This window comes from Orcinus orca, chromosome 5, assembly GCF_937001465.1.
Source record: "Orcinus orca chromosome 5, mOrcOrc1.1, whole genome shotgun sequence".
NCBI lineage: Eukaryota > Metazoa > Chordata > Mammalia > Artiodactyla > Delphinidae > Orcinus > Orcinus orca.
The window spans coordinates 107640226-107664387 of record NC_064563.1 but is presented as its reverse complement, the minus strand read 5'-3'; the positions used below and the strand labels follow the sequence as shown (position 1 = coordinate 107664387).

The following is a 24162-nucleotide window of genomic DNA, read 5'->3' as shown; positions in this document are numbered from 1 at the left end:
CCCAGAAAGGTAGCTTTTCTTTAAAAAATACTAATATTTCAGAACATGTTAAAACATACCATAAAGGAGATAAATTAATGGGCTTATAAAATGAAGTTTTAATAAGGCGGTAAGTTTCATCTAAAAATATAGCAGTGCAAAATATAGCAATGCATGTCCTTGCGTTTGTTTCAAACCCATCACTCTTTGCCCATAACTGAGGGAAACTTTTAGCTAAAATTTCCTATAGATAACTAGTGGATCAGAACTCTACCAAAACTGACGTTAAAACTAGTCCTTTCTGTCTTGCAGAGATAGTATGGTATATTGGTACTAATGCAGGACTGAGAATAAGACCTGGATCTTGTTTGGTCTAAGTTGAACCCTTACTAGCACTGTGACATTGGACACTTTTATGTCTCTCCAGAGGTCAGTTTCTTCATCTGTGAAGAAAGTCTCTAGGTCCCTGTATGTGGTAAAATGCATTATGCAGGCTTTTTCTCTGGAGAATCACTGAGTCTTTTCTGTTCAATAATAAATTTTTTTTTAAAACTACAATTACTGCCTCAACCTATTCTCTGCTATACCCTCTTTAGTTCCAGAAAGTTTTAGACAAACCTCTGCTACCTTAAAAAAAATCTTTGTAAGTCACCTGTATCCTTCTGCTAACCAGTTCATTCTTTTCAGACCATATGCTGTTTACTCTATTCTTCATATTAAATACAGAGTTCTTGAAATTCTCTCCCGTCTTGTATCTTTGACTTGTTTTCTTCTTGTTCTACTCCTACCTCTGTAAATGCTCCTTTTCTAGCAGTAGTTACTATACTTAACTTGAAAAATATTTTTGATATGGGGAACATTTCAATATGAATGCTTTGAAAGAGCAATTTTTATATTTCCATTTCTTTCATCAGCTCATCTTTCTCTTCCTAGTCTCTAAACATAAGCATTTCAAAATTAAGTTTCTAAAATTCCTTTTGTCTTATGTATTTTAAAAATCATCTTAATCATTTCCAAAGCTTTAATTATGCAACTCCAAAATCTGAATTTCCACTCTTAGACCCTTTTTTTCTGCTGACTTCTGGGTGACCTTTCCAACTTTTAAAAACATCTTTGTCTGTGTTTCTCTTTGACACATCAGGCTCAGGTTATATTAAACAAAACTGTTGCTCTTCCTCACATAACTTCTTCCACCTATATTGCTGCCTCCCTCTGCTAATGACATTCATTTTCAAGTCACCAAGACAGATTAGTGGAAAATAGGAAAGGCTTTGTAATGGAAGAGCTTTGGGTTTGAAACCAAGCTTCACTTTTTACAGCTGTGTGATTTGAGGTGGGGGTTGGGTCTCTTCCTAAGCTTCATTTGTCTCTTCTGTAGAATTAATTGATAATAGTACCTGCCGCACAGGGGTTTTGCAAGGATAAAATGATGCATTGCTGGGAAAGCCCATTACTGTAATGGCCTCACAAAATGGTCAATATGATTATCAAATGTTAACTCAGAGTCATTATCACGTTTTCATTTTTTTCAAAGCAAATATCCATCAATTGCCAAGTCTGAGTTTTACGTCTGAAATACTATTTGCACTCAAAAATTAACCCATTCATTTACTCATTCAATAAATGGAATACGTGGAACCGTGTTGGGTGCTGGGAATCAATAATGAACAAAATGGACAAGTTCCCATCACCCCTCCCTTGGTTAACTACAATATCTCTAATTCATCTCCTTCCATTCCTCCTCCAACCCATCCTTAATACTCTTGTCAAAGTAATGTCCTAGGGCTTCCCCGTTGGTGCAGTGGTTGAGAATCCGCCTGCCGATGCAGGGGACACGGGTTCGTGCCCTGGTCCGGGAAGATCCCACATGCCGCGGAACGGCTGGGCCCGTGAGCCATGGCCACTGGGCCTGCGCGTCCAGAGCCCATGCTCCGCAATGGGAGAGGCCACAACAGTGACAGGCCTGCGTACCACACACACACACACACACAAAGTAACGTCCTAAATCTGATCTTTGAATCTCTTGAGTGATGAGGAAAACCTCAATTACATTGCAAACTATCCACGTGATCATCGTCCACTCCTCTAATTTTCTGCTGTTCTCTTCATAGCAACCAGAGTGATCCCGTGAAAAGGCGGGTCTTCTCAGTCCTCTGCTCAGATCCTAGGATTGGACCTAAACTCCTCCAACTCTTCTCCTCCCTCCCTCTGTCCTGACCATACTCTTTTTCTTCTTTCTTCCTAGGACATTCCAGATACACTCCACTCCTTATGGCTTTTTATGCCAGACACACTCCTCAGGGCTTTTTACTTCTATTTCCTTTGCCTTGAATGCTCTTTCCTGATGTACCCATTCTCCTTTAGTCAAATATCACCTGCCCAGTGAAGTCTTTCTCTGTCATGAACCATCCTTTCAGGCCTTTAATTAAACCACACCTCTGGTGAGGTCTTTGTGGGCCATTCTTTTAAAATACCACTATATAAGAAGACATAAGTTTTATATCTTCACATGTTTTTAGTCTGTCTGTCCCACTAGAATGTCAGCTCCCTGAAGAGAGAGATTTCCGACCATTTGTTCACTGCTGTAATTGCAGCACCTAATAGAATCTCTAGTACATAACAAGTTCTGATAAACACGTGTCAAATTAATCAAGGAAAGACTAGCTTCATCTTTCACTTTAGCAGCTTCATAATCCCCAAACTCAGTTGGTATTTTTGTGTTTTTATGCCTTTACGTATTGCTTCCTCTGCCTGGAATGTGTTATTTTTCCTCTTTCTCCGTCATCACCCAATCTCACTAGTCAAAATTCCACTTGTGTTTAAGTTTCTTGCCTATATGCCACCTCCTGGCTGCTGTTCTTTCTCTGGTCTCACATTGGCTGTTGCCACTCTTTGATGGTGTATGTCGCAGTCTCCACCCTTCTCTGGTATCCTGCACCCAATCCAGCAGATCAAGTCCTTCGGATCTACTACCAAAAGAGTTTCAGAATCTGTTCTCCCCACCTTTACCAATAATATCCTATCCTCTGTCATTTGAACTATTATAATAACCTCCTAATGATCTCACATCATAGATCTTTGTTCTTTACAGTTTGTTTTTCACACATCAGCCCTTGACCATTTAAATACATGAATCAGATCATGTCACCCCTCTGGCCAAACCCTTTACTGGATACCCCTTTGCCTGAAAATAAAATCCAAAGTCCCTCACATGGCCAACAAGGACCTAAATGCTCTTATACTCAACTTCCCTTCTGACCTAATGTTTCATCACTTCATTACTGGATCACTCTGTTTCAGCCACAGTGGCCTTCTTGCTATGCCTTGATTACAACACCACCCTCAATCTCACAGCCAATGGGCTTTCTGTTCTCTCAGTCTGGGATGCTATATCCACAGATATTCTCTAGGCCTGGTTACTCACTTCATCCAAGTGGCTGCAAATATGAGAACTTAGCCCTGGCTACCCTATTTGAAATGTCATTTCATCAACCCACCTATGGTCTTCTATCCCCTTAGCCTGTTTTCACATTTGTTTTTCTTTATAATGATTATCATCACCTCACCTTTCATGTGTGTGTGTGTGTGTGTGTGTGTGTGTGTGTGTGTGTGTGTGTGTTTACTCTTTGTTTTCTTTTAAGGAGAACATAAGCTCAATGAAAACACTAGTGGTTTGTTTTTTGTTTTTTGGTTTTTTTTGCGGTAAGCGGGCCTCTCACTGTTGTGGCCTCTCTCCCTGCGGAGCACAGGCTCCGGACGCACAGGCTCAGCGGCCATGGCTCACGGGCCTAGCCGCTCCGCAGCATGTGGGATCTTCCCAGACCGGGGCACGAACCCGTGTCCCCTGCATCGGCAGGCGGACTCTCAACCACTACACCACCAGGGAAGCCCAACACTAGTGGTTTTATTGTTATTTTTTCCATGGAGAAGGAGGTACCCAGGGCATAGAAGGGTGCCAGGTTCACAGTGGATTTCTGTTAATGAACGAATGACAGTCTAACATTAGGCTTACACTAACATATTTCCATTCTTATAATTAAGATTTTTCAAGGTCAGGAAACCATGACTTCTGCACCTTTATCATAATGGTAGCACCAGAAAACAATTTTGTAACATGTAAGTGCTTAATAAATATTTGTTTTACTTAGCAGGTAACAACTATGTAAGCACTTATTAACTACCAATATAATCCACTAAGCAACTGAACAATACTCTAAGGAAGGTACTATTATCATCGCCATTTAGACATGCCATAACTGAAACTTAACACAGTGACCAGTATGAAGTAAAAACGTAATAATAAATATTTTTATTTTATTAAAACATATGTCCATTAATAGGTTATACAGATAGATCATATAATTTTTATTTTAAAAAGAATAGTGAAAGGAATTGAAGTCAAATGTCTAATAAAGTTATAGAACTATAGTACCTAGTAAAGTGTGGAATAACATTGGCAAAACTTTACTCCACATAGAATAGCAAATTTATCATAGATAAAAGACAGCAGGCTCATTTATAATATAAATATGAGGCAGTCTAATAGTCAACTTTTGTCATTAATTATATTTATTGAATTTCAAAACAGTAAAATAAATTGCACTTGTCAGAAACTGTGGTGACCTTAGATAAATTTGAAGAATCTCTAGACTAGTGAAGTAAGAATAGGAAATAGAAATATCTTGAATTTAAAATACATTCCTATTACTTTATAAGGAAAAAAATCCATATATTCCAATGACATTTTTTGTTATCTTTAGCAGAATAATAACATTTGTGTACTGCTTCCCAGGTGCTGCACACTGTTACAGATGTTTAAAATGCATGATCTACTTTTGTTAACAACATCTCTAAAAAGAGTTTACTATGATGTTTCCCATCTTACAGTTGTGTAAATTAAATCATAGTCTAGTATTAAATCTCCTATTAAGGAGCAGAGCTAGGCTTCAAACCTAGTGTCTGTTTGTCTCTAGAGCTTAGACCCTTATCTGGGCTCCCTAAGATACTCAATGGATAAATGATTAAAAATGTTCCAATGAAACAGGGTTGCCACACTTCTGGGAAGAACAGCCAAAGCTGTCGCTGCAGCTTTAAAATTGTTGCTGTAAAGCAGCTTACACCTCAGAAAAATGCTTTCAGGAATTACACTTATCGTGTTAAAAAATAAACTGAGTTATCTGAAGATCTGTAAAACTTAGCATATGTTCCACAGTGACATGAGTTAATTTCATTTCCATCACTGTGAGTGCTCCACAGGTATATAATAAATTGCTATGAATTACTGTGTCTGTGACCCATTATCATAGCAGGAAATTACATGAATCTCACAACTGGTATGAAATGTACTGCTGTCACTGCTATGCATTAATTTCTAAGTAGTTGGCCATTTGTAATAATTCTGTAAATGTCCATTTTAGCACAGTTTTCAGTCTAGACAAGTTAAGCCAATGTGCATGGAATTCTCCCCCATATTTTCAAGCAGTTATACTGAATTCTAAAATTACCTTTTTATTGGGCAATTTCATATTAAATATTTTTCCAAGAATTGGAAACATGATAGTCTCATTGTTTTACTCCCTAATATTTAAGGGAAATTTATTCTCAGAAAAGTGAAGTTATTTGGCTGTATATGAACAGAAAGAGTGAAAAACATTCCGATAAATTATAAATGATTTCCCCCAACTTTTATAGAATAGATAAATGGTTTACTAATGATTTTTAAACTATTTTAGCCTGCTCTTTATGGAGGTAATTTTCAGATAATGGTATATGTACTTCATGGTTATAGTTCTAAACATAACATTTTTGCAATTATGTTTCTTTTACATTATAAATAGAAATATTTCACCATTAAAATCAAACCTCTATAGTGCAAAGTATACTTTTCCTATCTTTCCTTTACACTGGCATTTTTCCCTTCAGGAAAGGTAAATTTAAATAGCAGGTTTAATTGAAAAGTTTCGACAACAGTGAATTTAGATATGGTCTCCCCATGGTATGTTTTATATTTTAGTGTATCTTTTGCAAGTTAATTCCTCTGGCTAGAAATTCACTTTTTGGTAGATCTTTAAGCATTTCGCATAATTTTGGAAAGTTTTTCATTGCCACCCACCATCTATCAAACTTTAAGATCCTTTTTCTTCATCTTTCAAGAAATTTTCACCATATATTCCAAAAATCTTTATCATAAATTTGTTAACACATAGTTTGTAGAAATTCATTTCCTTCTTCTTTTTTAAATTATTACAAAATACTTATAAACATGATATGTGTCTTTTATTTACTTGGTTAAGGCCACTCTGTGACACATAACTATCCAGAGTATTGATTTTTAAAACTCAATGCCTTCTGTACCCCAAAGCATACTTCTGTGCTTTGTTAGTTATATAAGTTTAATATTTGGCACATCACATGATATTTAATTTTAGTAAGTCTCTATAAGTTATTCGGGTTTAAGCACAGGACTAAATGTTTGGGAGAGAAAGATAAGCCAAACCAGAGACCATACAGGGGAGAAAGGATAATGAACAAAGAAATAAATGAAAATGTCTTCATAAAATAAAAATGGATATAATAATGATTATAACATAAAGACAGTATGTTCCTTAAGGACAGGTACCATTCCTATCTCCTTCATTACTACATTATCAATATCGAGCTTGGCACATAGTAGTTACTCAATAAATATTAATTAAATATTCTTCAAATCATATATATAGGATCTAATGAGAACACTATTTCATAAAAGAAAAATTAAAGAAACATTTATTTACATACATGTACCCTTGAATTTTTTTTTCTGTTGCTGCCTGCAATCTTTCAGTACAAACAGGGATCTTTCTGAAATATGTTTTAGTAGTCAAAAACTTATAATATAATGAGCTGTGTTACTCTCTGCACATGTAGCCATATCCTATATAAATTCATAAGAAAAAATATATCCCTTTATAATCTTTTGGGAAATATTCACTGTTCATTCACTCAACAGAGGTCATCTTCTTCAGGCTTCTCTTCTGGATCTCTGCAGTGGTCTTTCTAAAGCCTCTCCTTTGCCTTCTCTTTGGAGAACCAACTCCCAGTCCGGAGTAAACCATGTGCCTCTTTTCAGTAGTTTCTCACGGTAGCAAATGAAATAAACACATATCAGCTGATATTCCCAAATTGGCCCAGGCCTTTCTTTTCTAAGTAACTGCTCACATCCCTGCTGCTCAATGCCCTACATTCCAGCCTAAGTAGAACCCAGTTCCTTAAACAGGTTCTGTCCTCACATGTCTTCCTGTTGGCTCACACTATCTCTTTCAGTGTGTCCCCATATTTCTACCTGTGGAAGTTCTAGTCATCCTACCTTTCCATTTATTCTTTAATGCTTTCCTGGAACCTCCTTCCAGCAGTACTCCTTCCTTTCCCCACAGCTCCTTGCAACACCTCAAGTAGACAGCATATCATCATCTGCCTTCAGTGATACTTATACCTCTCCCTCCAGCATCAACTCCTGAATAGCAAAAGTCACATTTTACTTATCTTTACTATCCACAGTTTTTCACTTGAGCTTTGCATATAGAAATATTTAATAAATGCATGTGGAATCAAATAACACTGCTATTATAGAGGCATCTTAAAAATCACAAATCATTACAGAAATCACAGTAGGAGACTACCAAATTACAGCAAACTCTAAAAATTGTAGCATGTCTAAAACCAGTTGTCTTATATTTATACCAGGAGAAATATGTGATTGGAGGTAACCCTCCCACACACACTGTTTACATATTTCTGTAATGCACACGTTTTGCATTTACCACCAGATGCAAAATAGAAGACCACTATGATTAGATTTATGTTGTTTATTATAATAATATCTTACAAATCTTTGTGGGAGGTGGAGGATGAGGTTATTCAGGTGAGCGTCTACATAAGGCACATCTGGGCCTTGGCAAATCTGGAATCAAAAAACAGATGGGATGAGGGCTGAGCAAAAGGTCCTTCTACAGAGACAGAGGCAGGGCTATCTGTAAACTTTAGACATAGTTTCTGGGGAGATTCAGAAGTCTTGCAAGCTGATAGTGGAGTATGCTCTCAGGTCAAGTTGAGGTCAAAAGTTGGCCAAGGGACATAGAACATTGGTTCCCAACCTTAGGGAATCACCTAGGCACATTCTAATCACCTAGGCAGTGTAAAAATAGCTTGAATAGGCACCTATGAAGCAGTATTTTAAAAAAGCTCTCTGGCTAATGCTTAACCAAAAATAAGAACCTTTGAGGTAAGGAAATTAGACAGACTGTACTCAGAAATATGGGATATTTGTCCACAGGAGCAAAGATGTGGCAACAGCCCTGAGATCTCAATACAGTACCACTAAATCAATCCCAGCTGGTAGGAGCATAACTAAAATTAAAGCCCTAGAAATGGTGAAGCTGAGGATGCCCTAGTTCTTGTCTCCGTCTAGGGGTTTTAGGAACTGAGAAGTACTAAGACTGAACATGGAAGCTTTGTGAGTATGAGGTTCTGGGTAAAGACAGAGAATCCAAGGTAGGGGCTGGTGGGGTCCCAAGGACCCCCACATGCTCAAGCTTTCAGAAGACACTTCCTTGAATAGCCTGTGTCTTGTTCTAACTACAGAATGTACCAGAATGTACCTAATATCTGAACAGAGATCATACATTTTCCTGGTCCTAACTCTTTCTCTCCCTCTCCGAAACCCTGTGTTGGCTTTCCTCAATAATAAGCTCTGGTCCTTTCACTAGTTTCCTAGTTTTCCAGCTCTTTTCAGTATACTTTACCCAAACTAGAACATTGTCCTCTCTATTTTCCACTAGATACTTCTAATACTATTATCACATTTATGCTAAATACTTATGAGTTAAAGATGGGTGGGAGAATGGATAGTAGTCGTTATTATTAAGATTACTGGACATACCATCTGAGGCATGTACCTTCTACGCCTTTTTATCTTTAGACTCTGGCCTGCCTCTTGTTACTGATGCTAGATTTTCAATATCAAATTCCCATCTTCTCTCTCCTCAATCCTCTGGTTACAAATGTATTCCTCTGATTTGACCCCAAATCATCATCAACTGCAACAAAACTCCCCAAACCCCAAAATTCTATTTTTCATTTGTCTCGACAGTTTTATTTTACTCTACCTTTTAACGTGATACTATTACAAATGTGTGTGTGTGTGTGTGTGTGTGTACTTTTGAGACTTATGGGCTAAGAAAAACTATTTATGAATAAATGGAAATATAATGATTTTTGTAGATATATCTGTGCCTGACACTTGACAGTAACATCCTTCCTGTACGTGATTATGCATTGCCATGCTTAAAATTCTGATGCATGGTAAATGTCCAAATATTTCTAAGATGAACACTGCATTTCGAAATAGCTATGATGTGTACAAAGAGAAAGAAACATAGGAGTAAAAACATGAGTGGAGAAGGAATAACATGAACCAATTTAATATCACTTATAATTATTGAGCACAAGATTAGTCATCATTAGCACTTTGTAAAGTGCAGAACTATGTGCTTCTTATTAACCACTGAATTACAAATGTAATATTGCAAACATAAGAATATTGGTTATCATTTTCTTTTTAGTATCATCTGAAAATTTCTAAGAAACTGGTTTAAACCTTATAAGGTAAATCATGAAGTTATTTTTCTCACTTTCTTAGTATTTTTTTATGTTAGCCAATGCACTAAATGTAATGCAGGTTCTCCCTCTCTTAAAGAAAATGTACACATTTTCCTCCTTAATCCCTATTGGCAAGTAGCTAAAAATGTATCTAAGAGTAATTAATATCAACAATGAGTATAAATCTTTAATTACTATAATTGAGGTTTATCAAAATGAGAGTTTTTAGGTTAAGTGCCGATTAATTGTTAAAAATATGTTTTCCCTCAAAATACATGTTTGACTCAGTGACGAGGAACTGTTCTATCTAGTAAATATAAATTGATTCTCCTTTACACCTTACACTGTATTTTGATGATAAGGAGGCTCACTGTGCTTATGCTACAGGGAATAGATTTCAGAATGACCCTTCTAGGGAAAAGAGATCTGGACATGTGGTTTTCTTATAGTTGTATGATCTGGAAAAAGAAAAAAAAAACCAACAAAGCAAGAAATTCAGCTCTGGTCTCTGTGGTCTAATGATAAAAGCTTATAGTAAGAATCTGGGAACCACGCTAAATACCAGAATTATTGATTTTGGGGAATTTGAGCTTTAGAAAGAATTTGAGTTCTTACTAGTTCTGTGTCCCCTTCTGCTGAAGACAATGTTACTGCTGCACACCCCTTGAACAGATTTTTTTTTAAGGATTAGAAAAATGAAGAGATAGATGCCTTGTACCTCCCAATTCTATATGTCACCAATTCTTTGTTGCCCATTTTCATTGTCCACGTTGGCCTTGGGGCAATGACTATGACAGTATGTTATCTCTAATAATTTATGAACATATCCATTAGTTCTTGGAATAGGAAGATAGGGTAAATATGAGTATTCTTTAAATTTATAAAATGTAAGCATTACAACAGCAACTTTAATTAATGATTCCTGTTGTTGCGTTGCTGTTGCAAAAATGCTCATTTAGGAATTTTATTTCCACTGTCTAGTCCTCAGCAAATGCTAGAGTCTGCTGTTTTTTGCAAGTGGTCTGAGATGGCAAGCCACCATCGCTTACAGGCAATATGGTCTTCATGACAAATTAATGAAGTGACAGTTGCTCTCTGCAACCTTTTCATGTGCAAAGCACGCTGGTGCTGTTTGCATTATCTTCTTGCAATTTGTATCTCTGCATTCAAGGACTTGTGATAGCTTGCCAATTAGCGTTGAGAGGAAAATGTTAAATACAGTGAGATCTCCATAAGTAAAATCATATTTTACATTGAATTATGAAAATCTTTACATAGTGTGATTTCTGTTTGATGTCTAGTAAAATGCTGTCCATAGCAGGAGAAACTTGCAAATGATTCATCAGTCGAAGTACAATCTCATATCTATTCTGATAAGGAAATCTTGAACTAAAAATTTTTAAATCAGTTGGTTAATTTTTAAATAATTATGTCCATGATTTAATGTTCTATAAAATGCCCACAGAAAACATTTATTCTCTGAAGATTTTGTTAGCTCTGTGCTTTACAATGCCATTGTAGAACCAATGTAATGGGAATAGAGAAGATACAACATAATACTAACTTTTTAACATCACAGTTTTTCAGAGCTCCAACTCAGTTCACTCTGTTTAATTTTTTCTGATATTAAAGTTATACATTAATTTTGTTTTGAATGTGACTTTATTATTATAGGCACCTAAGTGTAAAATCCTCAGAACTGAGAATCTCTTGTATACTTTTCTTCTTTAAAGCTCTCCGTATAATACATTTATAGAGTGGATGTTTGAAAATGATATATTGTTTATTATTAAAAATACAGTATGAGTATTTTCTTATATTAAGATATATCTTGTATGTTAGACCTAGGGTTTTCTAAAATAATCAAAATTTGTTCCTTTGTTTGATCTTGAGCGTGACAATGAAGACTAGCCAATTTTGCTCCAGAAAATGAGTGCCTCTCATATTCCAGACCCTGAATGATCAAAGTTATTAAAATAAGTGCTGTTTAATTATTTGCTTTTGTTTTGCTCTTAGATTGGTAGGAGAGCTAAGGGGAATAAGGAGTTCTAAAACTGTGTTTCTCACACTGGTGGGGTCCACTAATTGCTTTTGATATTCAAACACCCTAATGTAAATAATTATTTTCTCCTCTAATGAGGTTCAAAGGCCAAATAAATGCCATATTTCTTTGCTTTTGGTTACCATCAATTTAAAAAAAATAACATTTTATCTCATTTTGTGACTAGAAGTTGTAGATTGGCATTCCTATGTGTTTTTAATAAATAGAAAAAAATATTAATACACTTTAAATGCCATGGATTTAGTTTAAAAGTATTTAAAACTTACTCCTTATGAAAATAAGTAACTCTCTTAATGGAGAAAAATTTAGGAACCCATTTCTAATGGGCTTCAGAAGGATTTCATTTATTTATTTATTTACAAAATTAAAATATATTCTCTAAGAACTTTATATTTATTATTTTCTTGAGTTATTCCTACATATATTAAAAGAAAAAAATAATTTTTATGCATCTCCCAAAAGGTGAAGTTGTGTGCTGCATATTATAGAGGATATGAAGAGGTCTAAAATCTAACAAATGCATATGAAACAAAATTAAACTAATCTAAGCATGTATCATGAATTAAATTTATAAAAAAGGTATTTAATAAATATTATATAAAGCAGAAAGTTTCTTAAGCATGGCAGGGTTATGGGAAACATCAAGGAGAAAAGAGCACAGACCAGTGCTCTCTTTTTTTTATAGCATGAAAAAAGAAGATCCAATATTTCTTTTGAAAACAGTAAAAAATGTTCACATTGACAAGAACATAGTATGTGCACAAGTGGAACATATAATTCACTAATCTCAATTCAAACTTTTAGAAAAAATTAAATGTAGGTTGGGACCAGTTTTTGGAAAAACACAAATACCAAACTAAAGAGTGTGAAGTTATTGCATAGGTAATGGGGAGCCATAGAAGATTAGAACTCTAGTATGACATGGAAAAATATGTATTTTCCTGGTAGCAATATAGGCTAACCTGGGCATGGTATAAAGAAAGCGTAGACACAGGAGTAATAGAAACAGATGGTATAATAGTTGTAGAATCATAAGTAACACAAACAATGTGTTGCTAACTTAAAAACTTCTCAAAACCTGTCTAAGGATCAAAGACAGCACTGCTTCACTGTTCTAAAAAGTCTTGAAACTTTTTTAAGCAGTTTCTGCTCATTTATTTTGTATTTCTTGTGATTCCATTGACACCCTCATCTTATGTGCACTATTATTCATCATGCTTAACTCATTAATTCTGCCTCTCTTTTTTTCTTCTTTGATTCTTCAAGTGGGAAGAGATCAGCGGTGTTGATGAACATTACACACCCATCAGGACTTACCAGGTGTGCAATGTCATGGATCATAGTCAAAATAATTGGCTGAGGACAAACTGGGTCCCCAGGAACTCAGCTCAGAAGATCTACGTGGAGCTCAAGTTCACTCTCCGGGACTGCAATAGTATTCCATTGGTTTTGGGAACTTGCAAGGAGACTTTCAACCTATACTACATGGAGTCTGATGATGATCATGGGGTCAAATTCCGAGAACATCAGTTTACAAAGATTGACACCATTGCAGCTGATGAAAGTTTCACACAAATGGATCTTGGGGACCGTATTCTTAAACTCAACACCGAGGTTAGAGAAGTAGGTCCTGTCAACAAAAAGGGATTTTATTTGGCTTTTCAAGACGTTGGTGCTTGTGTTGCCTTAGTGTCTGTGAGAGTGTACTTCAAAAAGTGTCCGTTTACAGTGAAGAATCTGGCTATGTTTCCAGACACAGTACCCATGGATTCCCAATCCCTGGTGGAAGTTAGAGGTTCTTGTGTTAACAATTCTAAGGAAGAAGATCCTCCCAGGATGTACTGTAGTACAGAAGGTGAATGGCTTGTACCCATTGGCAAGTGCTCATGCAATGCTGGCTATGAAGAAAGAGGTTTTATGTGCCAAGGTAAGAGTCTTCTCTATTTTCCCTGCAGTGGTATTTCTTACCTGTGAATTTATGGTAGAGTAATTGAAAGAAATGAACCCAACCTGAACTCACTTGGCAGCAAAACATGCCTCAAACTGAACAGAGTCTATTTATAGACTAAATTTATCCATCCCACTTGATGTGATGATTCATAATTTGATGTAGAAATATTAGCATGTTTGATTATGTGGTGCTGGCCTACACCCCCTAGACGAACTGAAAGAAAAAGAGTCTCTGTCTCTTTTATGTAGAGGGAAGAAATATCATTGGCACTCAGCTAATCTGAGTCTAACAGAATTAGATCCTGCATTGACTATTTACGTTTGTGCTCATCACTCTCATAGCAATAGGTAATTCATTGCTATAAAATATAGTATTTTCTTCAGTGACACCTGTGCTTAAAATACAGGTTTACTTACAAAGCATTAGTGTTTAATAAAAATTATTTTATTTAAAAATCCAGGTTTTGTCCTTCAGTGTTTAACGTATAGAGGAGTAATGTAAAACTTTTTAAATTTTGATTCATGATTTGGCCCTTTTGGCTGCTCAGGAGGATATATATATATGTGTATATATATATACATATATATATATACCACATCTTAGGTGGGAATGCATATTTGATCCTTTATATAGAATCAGAGAACCTGAACTGTGTTATCAAGTTGATTTTTATTAAAAATCTCTTTGCACTTGAAGTAAAATCAATTAAAAGATAATCTTTTCCATAGAAGATTATATCAGATGATAAGTTCCACTTAATCCCCAAATTTGTTGTTTAGGTTTTGTGTTTAAGGACACAGTGAAATTATTATTAAATTTTTAAATGTATAAATACACAGGAGAACTTAAGTAACTAGTCCTTGAAATCTAGTCTTTGTTAATACCTTTGTTTGCTGTTAAACTCTGTCAAAAGAATTGAGTTTGATATTCTACTTGTGGCCATTCAGTAGGACTCAAGTCCATGTGGAAGAAATGAATCTACGTTATACATAAATTGACCTTTCTAAGAATCTGAACAGAATATAGCATTTTGCTTTTGACTATAGGTAGTTTATAGAATTTCTTTTTAATGACAGCAAATGGTACACTCTAGTCTGATATTTCTCTGTGTTATTTAGATCCTTGACAAGAGCCATCATGATACTCTTACTAAGTATGGCTTTGAAAATTCTAAAATTGGAACAACATACTAGCTATTACTTGCTTATGTATATTCATGAGTGGAGAGAAGTCTCAATAGCCTTTATATTCCACTTTGAATTATATTTTATCACTATGATATTGTTTGTGATATATTTGTGTGATTTATTTTAAATAAAATAATAAAGGCCTAGATCAGGAAGATGAAAAATTGTCCATTCCCTCCAGTTTGGTTTCTACTGATGCAGTCTCTGATGTCCACACCAAGAAAGGAATAGTGTGTCCCTGTCTCAACAATATATATCAATATATGTTGAGCTATCTCATAAAATATTCCATTGAGCAAGAAACCTAATCATTGTTTGGATGTTTGGGTTTTAAATAATTTTATATGATACTTTATATTTCATTCAAATTTATAAGAAATAGAAAAATAAGTATCAGCAGGTAAATAGAATCATAAAAATGTTAATAAAAATAAATAAAACATACATATAATTAGCCTATATTACATGCTGTCTTGAGGACAAAATAACTAGTAGAAGAATTTAAAAAAGAGTCACATTAAGTTGTTTTCAGAAAGTTCACAATAGATTCATAATTGCTTCTATTTTTAACCTTATTTTAATTTACTGAACCACTTCTTTAAAGTAACTATTATTCTACTCAATGGTACCCTATGTTAAAATTACTCCTGGAGATAATATTTATGTCAAATTTTTACATCCTTGAGTCTTGTAGTTTATTATATTGAAGGACATCAATAGCACCTCCTTGATATAGTGATGCTATATTATCACAGACTTTTTCAACATTTAAAAATACTGGTTGCAGAATAAGAGATACGTATGCGTAAATAGCATAGAATTTTTTATTCTAAGAAAAAATCTTGAAGATAAACCAATAAAAATAATTATAGTAGAATTAGAGATAGCACATGAAATGGGATATGATTGGGACTGACTTTTCAGTGATGTAACTTAAAGGTGCAGCTTGTTCTTATGGTTATATCTTGACATTTGCTGATGTTGCCGGGTGAATTTTGGCTTCCTCTCTTTTTGTAATAAGTAAAGAAAACCTTTGCGTACTCAGATTATTAGACGATGTGACAAGGTATTCTATTTCTTGCTGATTTACATGTAGTACCTAGTCTAAACCAACTTTATTTTAACAAATATTTCTTTTAATAGGTCAGTTTAGTGCATAGTCTACTATGTCTTAAAAATCCAGTACTCAACCAATTAATTCTGGCCTGGTATCTGTAATAGAGTAAGCCATCATGGCTTGAGGCTTGTAATTTTGCTGTTGTTGTCAGTGGTAGTGATGGTGTTTGTTATGCTTTCCTTTTTTAATTTTAAAAATTTGGTTGGTTTTTAATAAGCTTGTGGACTAGTCAGAATAGCTTATGACTCTCACAAGTCATTGTTTTATCAGCAGTACTTCAATTCAGGCACACAAAAGGAATGGTAATACTTAGAAAAGAGACAGGTGAAAAAGATAACTAAATAGATTTCCTGTATTTCATGAGTTCATTTTTGTTTTGTTTTGTTTCGTTTTACAAAAGGATGGAACAATACCTTGACATACACATAGAGCCAGATTTTAAACACCTCAGGATAATTTTATAACACAATGATCAGCAACCATAGGCTTACAGTTACCTAAAGCAGAGGAAAACAAGATTCATTCACTTTGTTTCAACAGATATTCAAGGAGCATCTACTTCATTCTGAGAAGTATAGTAAGAATTCAGAGATTTTTAAAAATATTCATTAAGCACTTATTGGATGCCAGACACTGTGCTGATTTGCTAAGTTATGTCCATGATTTATCTCATTTATCCTTCAAAATAACCTATAAGTACATCCTTATTATTATCTCCATTTTTAAAATGAGAAGAAAAGCTTTGATAGGTTAAATATCTTGCCTTAGGTCCCTTAGTGAGTACTGAAGTTGCAATCTGAAACCAGGCAGTCTGATTCTAAAGGTTGCAGTTGTAACCTCAACCCACACTTCTTCCCTGTGATTCAGTCCAGTGGTGGCAGAGACCAGGAAATCCCATAGGTACATAGATTCTACTGGAGTTAGAGTACTGTGTATTGAAGGATGAGTAGGACCATAGAGAATCAGCACAAAGTTAACCAAGAATCTGTCAATATAAGGTTCATCTGTTTCAGTTTATTTATCACATCTTTCTGTTTCTAGGTTTTTAAGAAAGAATTACTAGCCAAACTGTCATGGGAAGACTAAGCTTAGCCCAGGTGATGTCTAACAAAATTTGGATATGTGGATTGACAAACATCTTAGATATGCCAAAAAGTCTACCAAATTTAATTCAATATCTGTAACCATCTGTAAGTTCTATGTAATAATGTACCAGACACCGGAGAAACATAGATGAATAAGTCAGCGTATCTCCCTTCTAAGAGCTCACAATCTAGTATGAAAGACAGATAAATAAATGAATAATTTTATTGCAAGACAGACCAATAAATCTTCTACCGGGTACAAACTGCCTTGGCAAGGTAGGGGAAGGAGAGATTAATTTTGAGTATTTCAAAATTAATAGTGGAAATTGTTTATTAATAACGAGAAGTCTCTGCATTGAGAGTTTTGGACTCATCACTATTGTGCTTAGCAACTTTTGGGGTAGGGAGAAAGGGCTAACTAACTTACCCAGCTTATGCATTCCAGAAGGTGCAGTTTATAATTTGTTTATTAAATCATTATCTCAAAAGTCTCATAATGTGTAGAAGTCCCATTAAAGTTTTGCGTTCTGAGCTTGTTCCATAGGGAGGCCTTATAAAGGATCTAAATTTCTTAAATAGGTCATTTTCTGAGTTTAGTAATGAAATATTCTGAATTATTTATTTCACTCTACATGGATATTTGGGATAGTTAAAGTTCAGTGAACTAAATGATGAAAATGAGACAATCTCTGTTTGATAGGAAAAATATATTGTTAAAAATATTCTGTAGTCAAAAAACTCATCCATCAATTTCAGAACTATAAATAAAACCAAAGTTATCTTTATACAGGACCAGAATTTTAACCATGTCATTATACTTCTCTTGTATTTGATGCAAACTTTAACAACAGTCCAGTTTTCCTGAAATGAGAAAAGTAGTAAAGTTGTGCTTTGACCATTTATTCAATTATTAAACATTTATTGAGCCTCTACTATGTGCCAAATTCTGCGGAGCGCAGTAGAAAGAGAAAGATGAACATTATCACTGCTAAACTAATTTGGTTTATAATTCAAAAATGTGTGTGTGTGTGTGTGTGTATTTTAAAATGTTTTGGTCTCTGCCTCCAAAGGAACATATGTTTTTAAGTGAATTATTAAACAGATGTAAGTCAATAGTTTTAACTTCAAAAGAAGTTATAAGTGTGTTGAGGGAGGAAGTATTTGTATGCGAGGAGATGAATGACGGGAAAATAAAATTTTCTGCAATAAGATGCTTTATGTTGCTGATCTTCTGTTTCTTTGCTAGAGAGGATGGGGAAAAGTAAGAGTAGAAGATGATGCATCTCTCTCTTTCAAGGACTGGTTAGAGAGAGGAAATAAGGGAATGGTGAAAGAAATATTAGTAACTAAAGCATCATTTAGGAATTGCATACCAAGTAAACTGGAAATACAGGAAAAAGCACCTACAGGAGGGTAGAGAGTATTTATTATAACGAATTTGGTAAGATAGAAATGCACATAAAAGTAACCACACAAACTTAAACTAAGAGGTAATATAAACATTAGTAAGGAAAGTAAGAAGTCATGCATCAACTTGGTTCTAGCAATTTCTCTAATATATAATTTTAAAATATGGCCTTTCTTTAAATAAGTTATCTCTCATGGCATCTAAGTTACTGTGTGTGTGGCTTAAACCTTATTTGGGCCATGTTCCTGAGATTTGGGCAAACTTGCTGAATGTTGAGAGTATGGTCAAATTACAGGTTGAGTTGTTATTATAGGATGTCAGTAAACCTCTTTTTAACCAGATTGAAAAATTAAAATTATGAGACTTAATCATTTGCTTTCAGTCATTGACAATCAAGATTTACTTGGTTCGTTTCACTTGAGAAATCCTTCTTACATCTCAGCATAACACTTTTCACTTTTTAAGATTGGAGGTGTGGGGAAATTTCACGTTAATACATAGGGAAATTTGTGTTATATGTGTGTGTGTGTGTGTGTGTGTGTGTGTGTGTGTGTGTGTATATATATATATATAATCCTAGCTAATGAATTATGTTATCTGTTTTAATTTAGTTTGGAGAGAAGAAATGAGAATGCTAATGGCTTTTTATATAGTCAATTAATTACATTTCAGGCAGATACCAGGCAGTTACTATAAATATTCCTTCCTCCTACAAACTTTGTTTAGCTTAATGTACCAAATACCTTATTAATGTCACTGAAGAATCTGTTGCCCTGTGTTTTATCTGTGTGTGTTCATTGTGGAATGCTAACTTTATTCCTTGTTCTTGTACATTAGCAACTGAGTAGAAAAGTGTGTTTGATGTGACATATGAAGACATCTAGATTTCTTGATGGTTATCTGTAATTATGTTTTTTTCACCTACCAACTCTTACTCTTTACCCATGGCTCTGTCTGTTCAGAAAGTCTCTTAAAGAAGCAGTCAAGGGCTTCCCTGGTGGCGCAGTGATTGGGAGTCCGCCTGCCGATGCAGGGGACACAGATTCGTGCCCCGGTCTGGGAAGATCCCACATGCCGCGGAGCGGCTGGGCCCGTGAGCCATGGCCGCTGAGCCTGCGCGTCCGGAGCCTGTGCTCCGCAAAGGGAGAGGCCACAACAGTGAGAGGCCCGTGTACCGCAAAAAAAAAAAAAAAAAAAAAAAAAAAAAGAAGCAGTCAAGCCTACAATAACAATGATTTAAAGATTCTGCTTGCTCTGACAGAGGAGCTAAAGAAAATTGAAAACCTTAGATGTTTCTTAGCACCTACTTAGTCTTTGTGCATCTTCTAGAAGTACGAGGTGTTCATATGTTTTAATGAATTCAGAAGCATTTCTTTACAGTTGTTTTCAGACTGGAAGTTTCTTGAGGGGAGGAACTACATCATGTCTCTTTAAAGGACATTGTGCCTACAACCTAGCAGAGTATAACTGATGAAGTTTTCAATTTGATACATACTAGATTAATAATTATTGGGAGATTTCTATGCCAACTATGCATTCTTGGAATGTAAGTTCTGGAGAGAGCATACCTCGCATTATATATCTTGGAATCCACTAGGTTCTTAAGAATATCTTGCACATAAAGATGTATATCTTATCTAATTTTAAATGAATGCATTTGACTATTAGGTCATATACAGTTGCAACACACTAAGACTGGAATCATCTGAACTACCATTATAGTAATAAATAGATTATGAAAAGTAATAACAATACGTTATATAGTAGCCAAGAGAATACTTTTTCTCTTTTGTGAATTTATGATGAATATTATTTTTCTGGCTTGCAAAAATCAATTTCCACTAGTTTCATACCTATAATAAAACAAGGATCTAACTACTTATGAAGATGCTAAAATAACTTTATCCCTTAATTTTACACACTTAGTACTTAAGGCATTTATTCATCCTGTAATGACTGCACTGAGATTATCAGGCTTCTTACCTTGATCTGTAAAAATTTAATTCATGTTCCCTGAATTTAAAATGACAGCACTCCATTCCCACTTTGCCTTTAACTGTTGCATCCCATGACTTTTCAGACCAAAGAATTTATTTGAATAAAAATTATGTCAGTAAGTAACAATGTAAATAACTTTCAAATAAAACAGATACGTTCTGATAGCTTTATAATAGCTATAAAACCTTTAATTAATTCAAGTTTTACATCTTCTCACCAATTTATACAATAACTTGTGGTAGTATTAACATGATTCAGAAAACTTCCTCAATTTTGTCCTCAACCTTCAGTTTGCATCTAATTGTTCATTTAGCCAAAGGCTCTTGTCACTGACAAGTGCTTGGGCTCAAGAGTCCCAGAAATGCTGTGTGGATAAACAATTTGAGCCCCAGTTTCCTTATCCACAAAAGGGGAGCAACAATATCTACCCCTTAGAATTGCCAGCGAGTGTATACATAGCCCATTGCAGAGTATCTAGCACTGGGTAATAGTATTTGAACAACATCATTATTGTCATACATTGGTATCATTGGATTGTATAACCTTCCTTGCTCTCTTGTTTAAATCTGTGTTAAAACACTTACATATGACAGACACCAATTCAACAGTATCTCTTCTAACGTAAACATTAGAACTTAGAGATACCTTGAGGGAGAGCAACTGTCTTTAATGAATTTACGTATATTCATTATTCATTAATTGGTTGTCCACCTTCTTCCAAACAGGAGTTTTCGATTCTGAGGGGACATCATTTTTAGTTCCATTAAACCTCTAGTCTGTTCAATCATAGGTGATATTTCCTCTATTTGTTGCTGTTGTTAGCTTTCATTTTCTATCCTTTTTTTTTTAACATCTTTATTGGAGTATAATTGCTTTACAATGCTGTATTAGTTTCTGCTTAATAACAAAGTGAATCAGCTATATGTATACATATATCCCCATATCTCCTCCCTCTTGCATCTCTCTCCCACCCTCCCTATCCCACGCCTCTAGGTGGTCACAAAGCACCGAGCTGACCTCCCTGTGCTATACGGCTGCTTCCCACTAGCTATCAGTTTTACATTTGGTAGTATATATATGTACCTGCCACTCTCTCACTTTCTCGCAGCTTACCCTTCCCCCTCCTCGTGTCCTCAAGTCCATTCTCTAGTAGGTCTGCATCTTTATTCCCATCCTTCTCCTAGGTTCTTCATGACCTTTTTCTTTTTTCTTTCTTTCTTTTTTAGTTCCATATATGTGTGTTAGGATACAGTATTTGTTTTTCTCTTTCTGACTTACTTCACTCTGTATGACAGACTCTAGGTCCATCCAACTCACTACAAATAACACAATTTTGTTTATTTTTATGGCTGAGTAATGTTCCATTGTATATATGTGCCACATCTTCCTTATCCATTCATCTGTCGATGGACACTTAGGTTGTTTCCATCTCCTGGCTATTGTAAATAGAGCTGCAATGAACATTGTGGAACATGTCTCTTTCTGAATTATGGTTTTCTCAGGGTATATGCCCAGTAGTGGGATTGCTGGGTCATATGGTAGTTCTACTTTTAGTTTCTTAAGGAACCTCCATACTGTTCCCCATAGTGGCTGTATCAATTTACATTCCCACCAACAGTGCAAGAGGGTTCCCTTTTCTCCACAGCCTCTCCAGCATTTGTGTGTAGATTATTTAATGATGGCCATTCTGAGTGGTGTGAGGTGATATCTCATTGTAGTTTTGATTTGCATTTCTCTAATGATTAATAATGTTGAGCATTCTTTCATGTATCTGTTGGTAATCTGTATATCTTCTTTGGAGAAATGTCTATTTAGGTCTTCTGCCCATTTTTGGATTGGGCTGTTTGCTCTTTTGATATTGAGCTGCATGAGCTGCTTGTAAATTTTGGCAATTAATCCTTTGTCAGTTGCTTCATTTGCAAATATTTTCTCTCATTCTGAGGGTTGTCGTTTTGTCTTGTTTTATGGTTTCCTTTGCTGTGCAAAAGCTTTTAAGTTTCATTAAGTCCCAGTTGTTTATTTTTGTTTTTATTTCCATTTCTCTAGGAGGTGGGTCAAAAAGGATCTTGCTGTGATTTATGTCATAGAGTGTTCTGCCTGTCTTTTCCTCTGAGAGTTTGATAGTGTCTGGCCTTCCATTTAGGTCTTTAATCCATTTTGAGTTTATTTTTGAGTATGGTGTTAGGGAGTGTTCTAATGTCATTCTTTTACCTGTAGCTGTCCAATGTTCCCAGCACCACTTACTGAAGAGGCTCTCTTTTCTCCATTGTATATTCTTGCCTCCTTTATCAAAAATAAGGTGACCATATGTGCGTGGGTTTATCTCTGGGCTTTCTTTCCTGTTCCATTGATCTACATTTCTGTTTTTGTGCCAGTACCATACTGTCTTGATTACTGTAACTTTGTAGTATAGACTGAAGTCAGGGAGCCTGATTCCTCCAGCTCCATTTTCCTTTCTCAAGAATGCTTTGGCTATCCGGGGTCTTTTGTGTTTCCATACAAATTGTGAAATTTTTTGTTCTACTTCTGTGAAAAATGCCAGTGGTAGTTTGATAGGGATTGCATTGAATCTATAGATTGCTTTGGGTAGTAGAGTCATTTTCACAATGTTGATTCTTCTGATCCAAGAACTTGGTATATCTCTCCATCTGTTTGTATCATCTTTAATTTCTTTCACCAGTGTCTTATAGTTTTCTGCATACAGGTCTTTTGTCTCTTTAGGTAGGTTCATTCCTAGATATTTTATTCTTTTTGTTGCAATGGTAAATGGGAGTGTTTACTTAATTTCACTTTCAGATTTTTCATCATTAGTGTATAGAAATAAAAGAGATTTCTGTGCATTAATTTTGTATTCTGCTACTTTACCAAGCTCAATGATTAGCTCTAGTAGTTTCCTGGTAGCATCTTTAGGATTCTCTATGTATAGTATCATGTCATCTGCAAACAGTGACAGCTTTACTTCTTCTTTTCCGATTTGGATTCCTTTTATTTCTTTTTCTTCTCTGATTGCTGTGGCTATAACTTCCAAAGCAAAGTTGAATAATAGCAGTTGAGAGTGGGCAAACTTGTGTTATCCCTGATCTTAGTGGAAATAGTTTCAGTTTTTCACCATTGAGGATGATGTTGGCTGTGGGTTTGTCATATATTGCCTTTATTATGTTAAGTTCCCTCTATGCCTACTTTCTGGAGGGTTTTTATCATAAATGGTGTTGAATTTTGTCGAAAACTTTTTCTGCATCTATTGAGATGATTGTATGGTTTTTCTCCTTCAATTTGTTAATATGGTGTATCACATTAATTGATTTGTGTATATTGAAGTATCCTTTCATTCCTGGGATAAACCCCACTTGATCATGGTGTATTATCCTTTTACTGTGCTGTTGGATTCTGTTTGCTTTTATTTTGTTGAGGATTTTTGCATCTGTGTTCATCAGTGATATTGACCTGTAGCTTTCTTTCTTTTTGACATCTTTGTCTGGTTTTGGTATCAGGCTGATGATGGCCTTGTAGAATGAGTTTGGGAGTGTTCCTCCCTCTGCTATATTTTGGAAGAGTTTGAGAAGGATAGGTGTTAGCTCTTCTCTAAATGTTTGATAGAATTCACCTGTGAAGCCCTCTGGTACCAGGCTTTTGTTTGTTGGAAGATTTTTAATCACAGTTTTAATTTCAGTGCTTATGATTGGTCTGTTTATATTTTCTGTTTCTTCCTGGTTCAGTCTCACTTGTGCTTTTCTAAGAA

At 35.2% G+C, this 24162-nt stretch overlaps 1 protein-coding gene across 1 annotated transcript in view; it reads left to right on the top strand.

Moving 5' to 3' along the window:
• Positions 1-24162, top strand: part of EPHA3 (EPH receptor A3) — a 367753-nt gene that overhangs the window by 83589 nt on the left and 260002 nt on the right. Inside the window, exon 3 of the mRNA XM_004272636.2 lies at positions 12944-13604. Coding sequence (XP_004272684.1) covers positions 12944-13604 — 661 coding nt within the window. The remainder of the gene's footprint in view (positions 1-12943; positions 13605-24162) is intronic.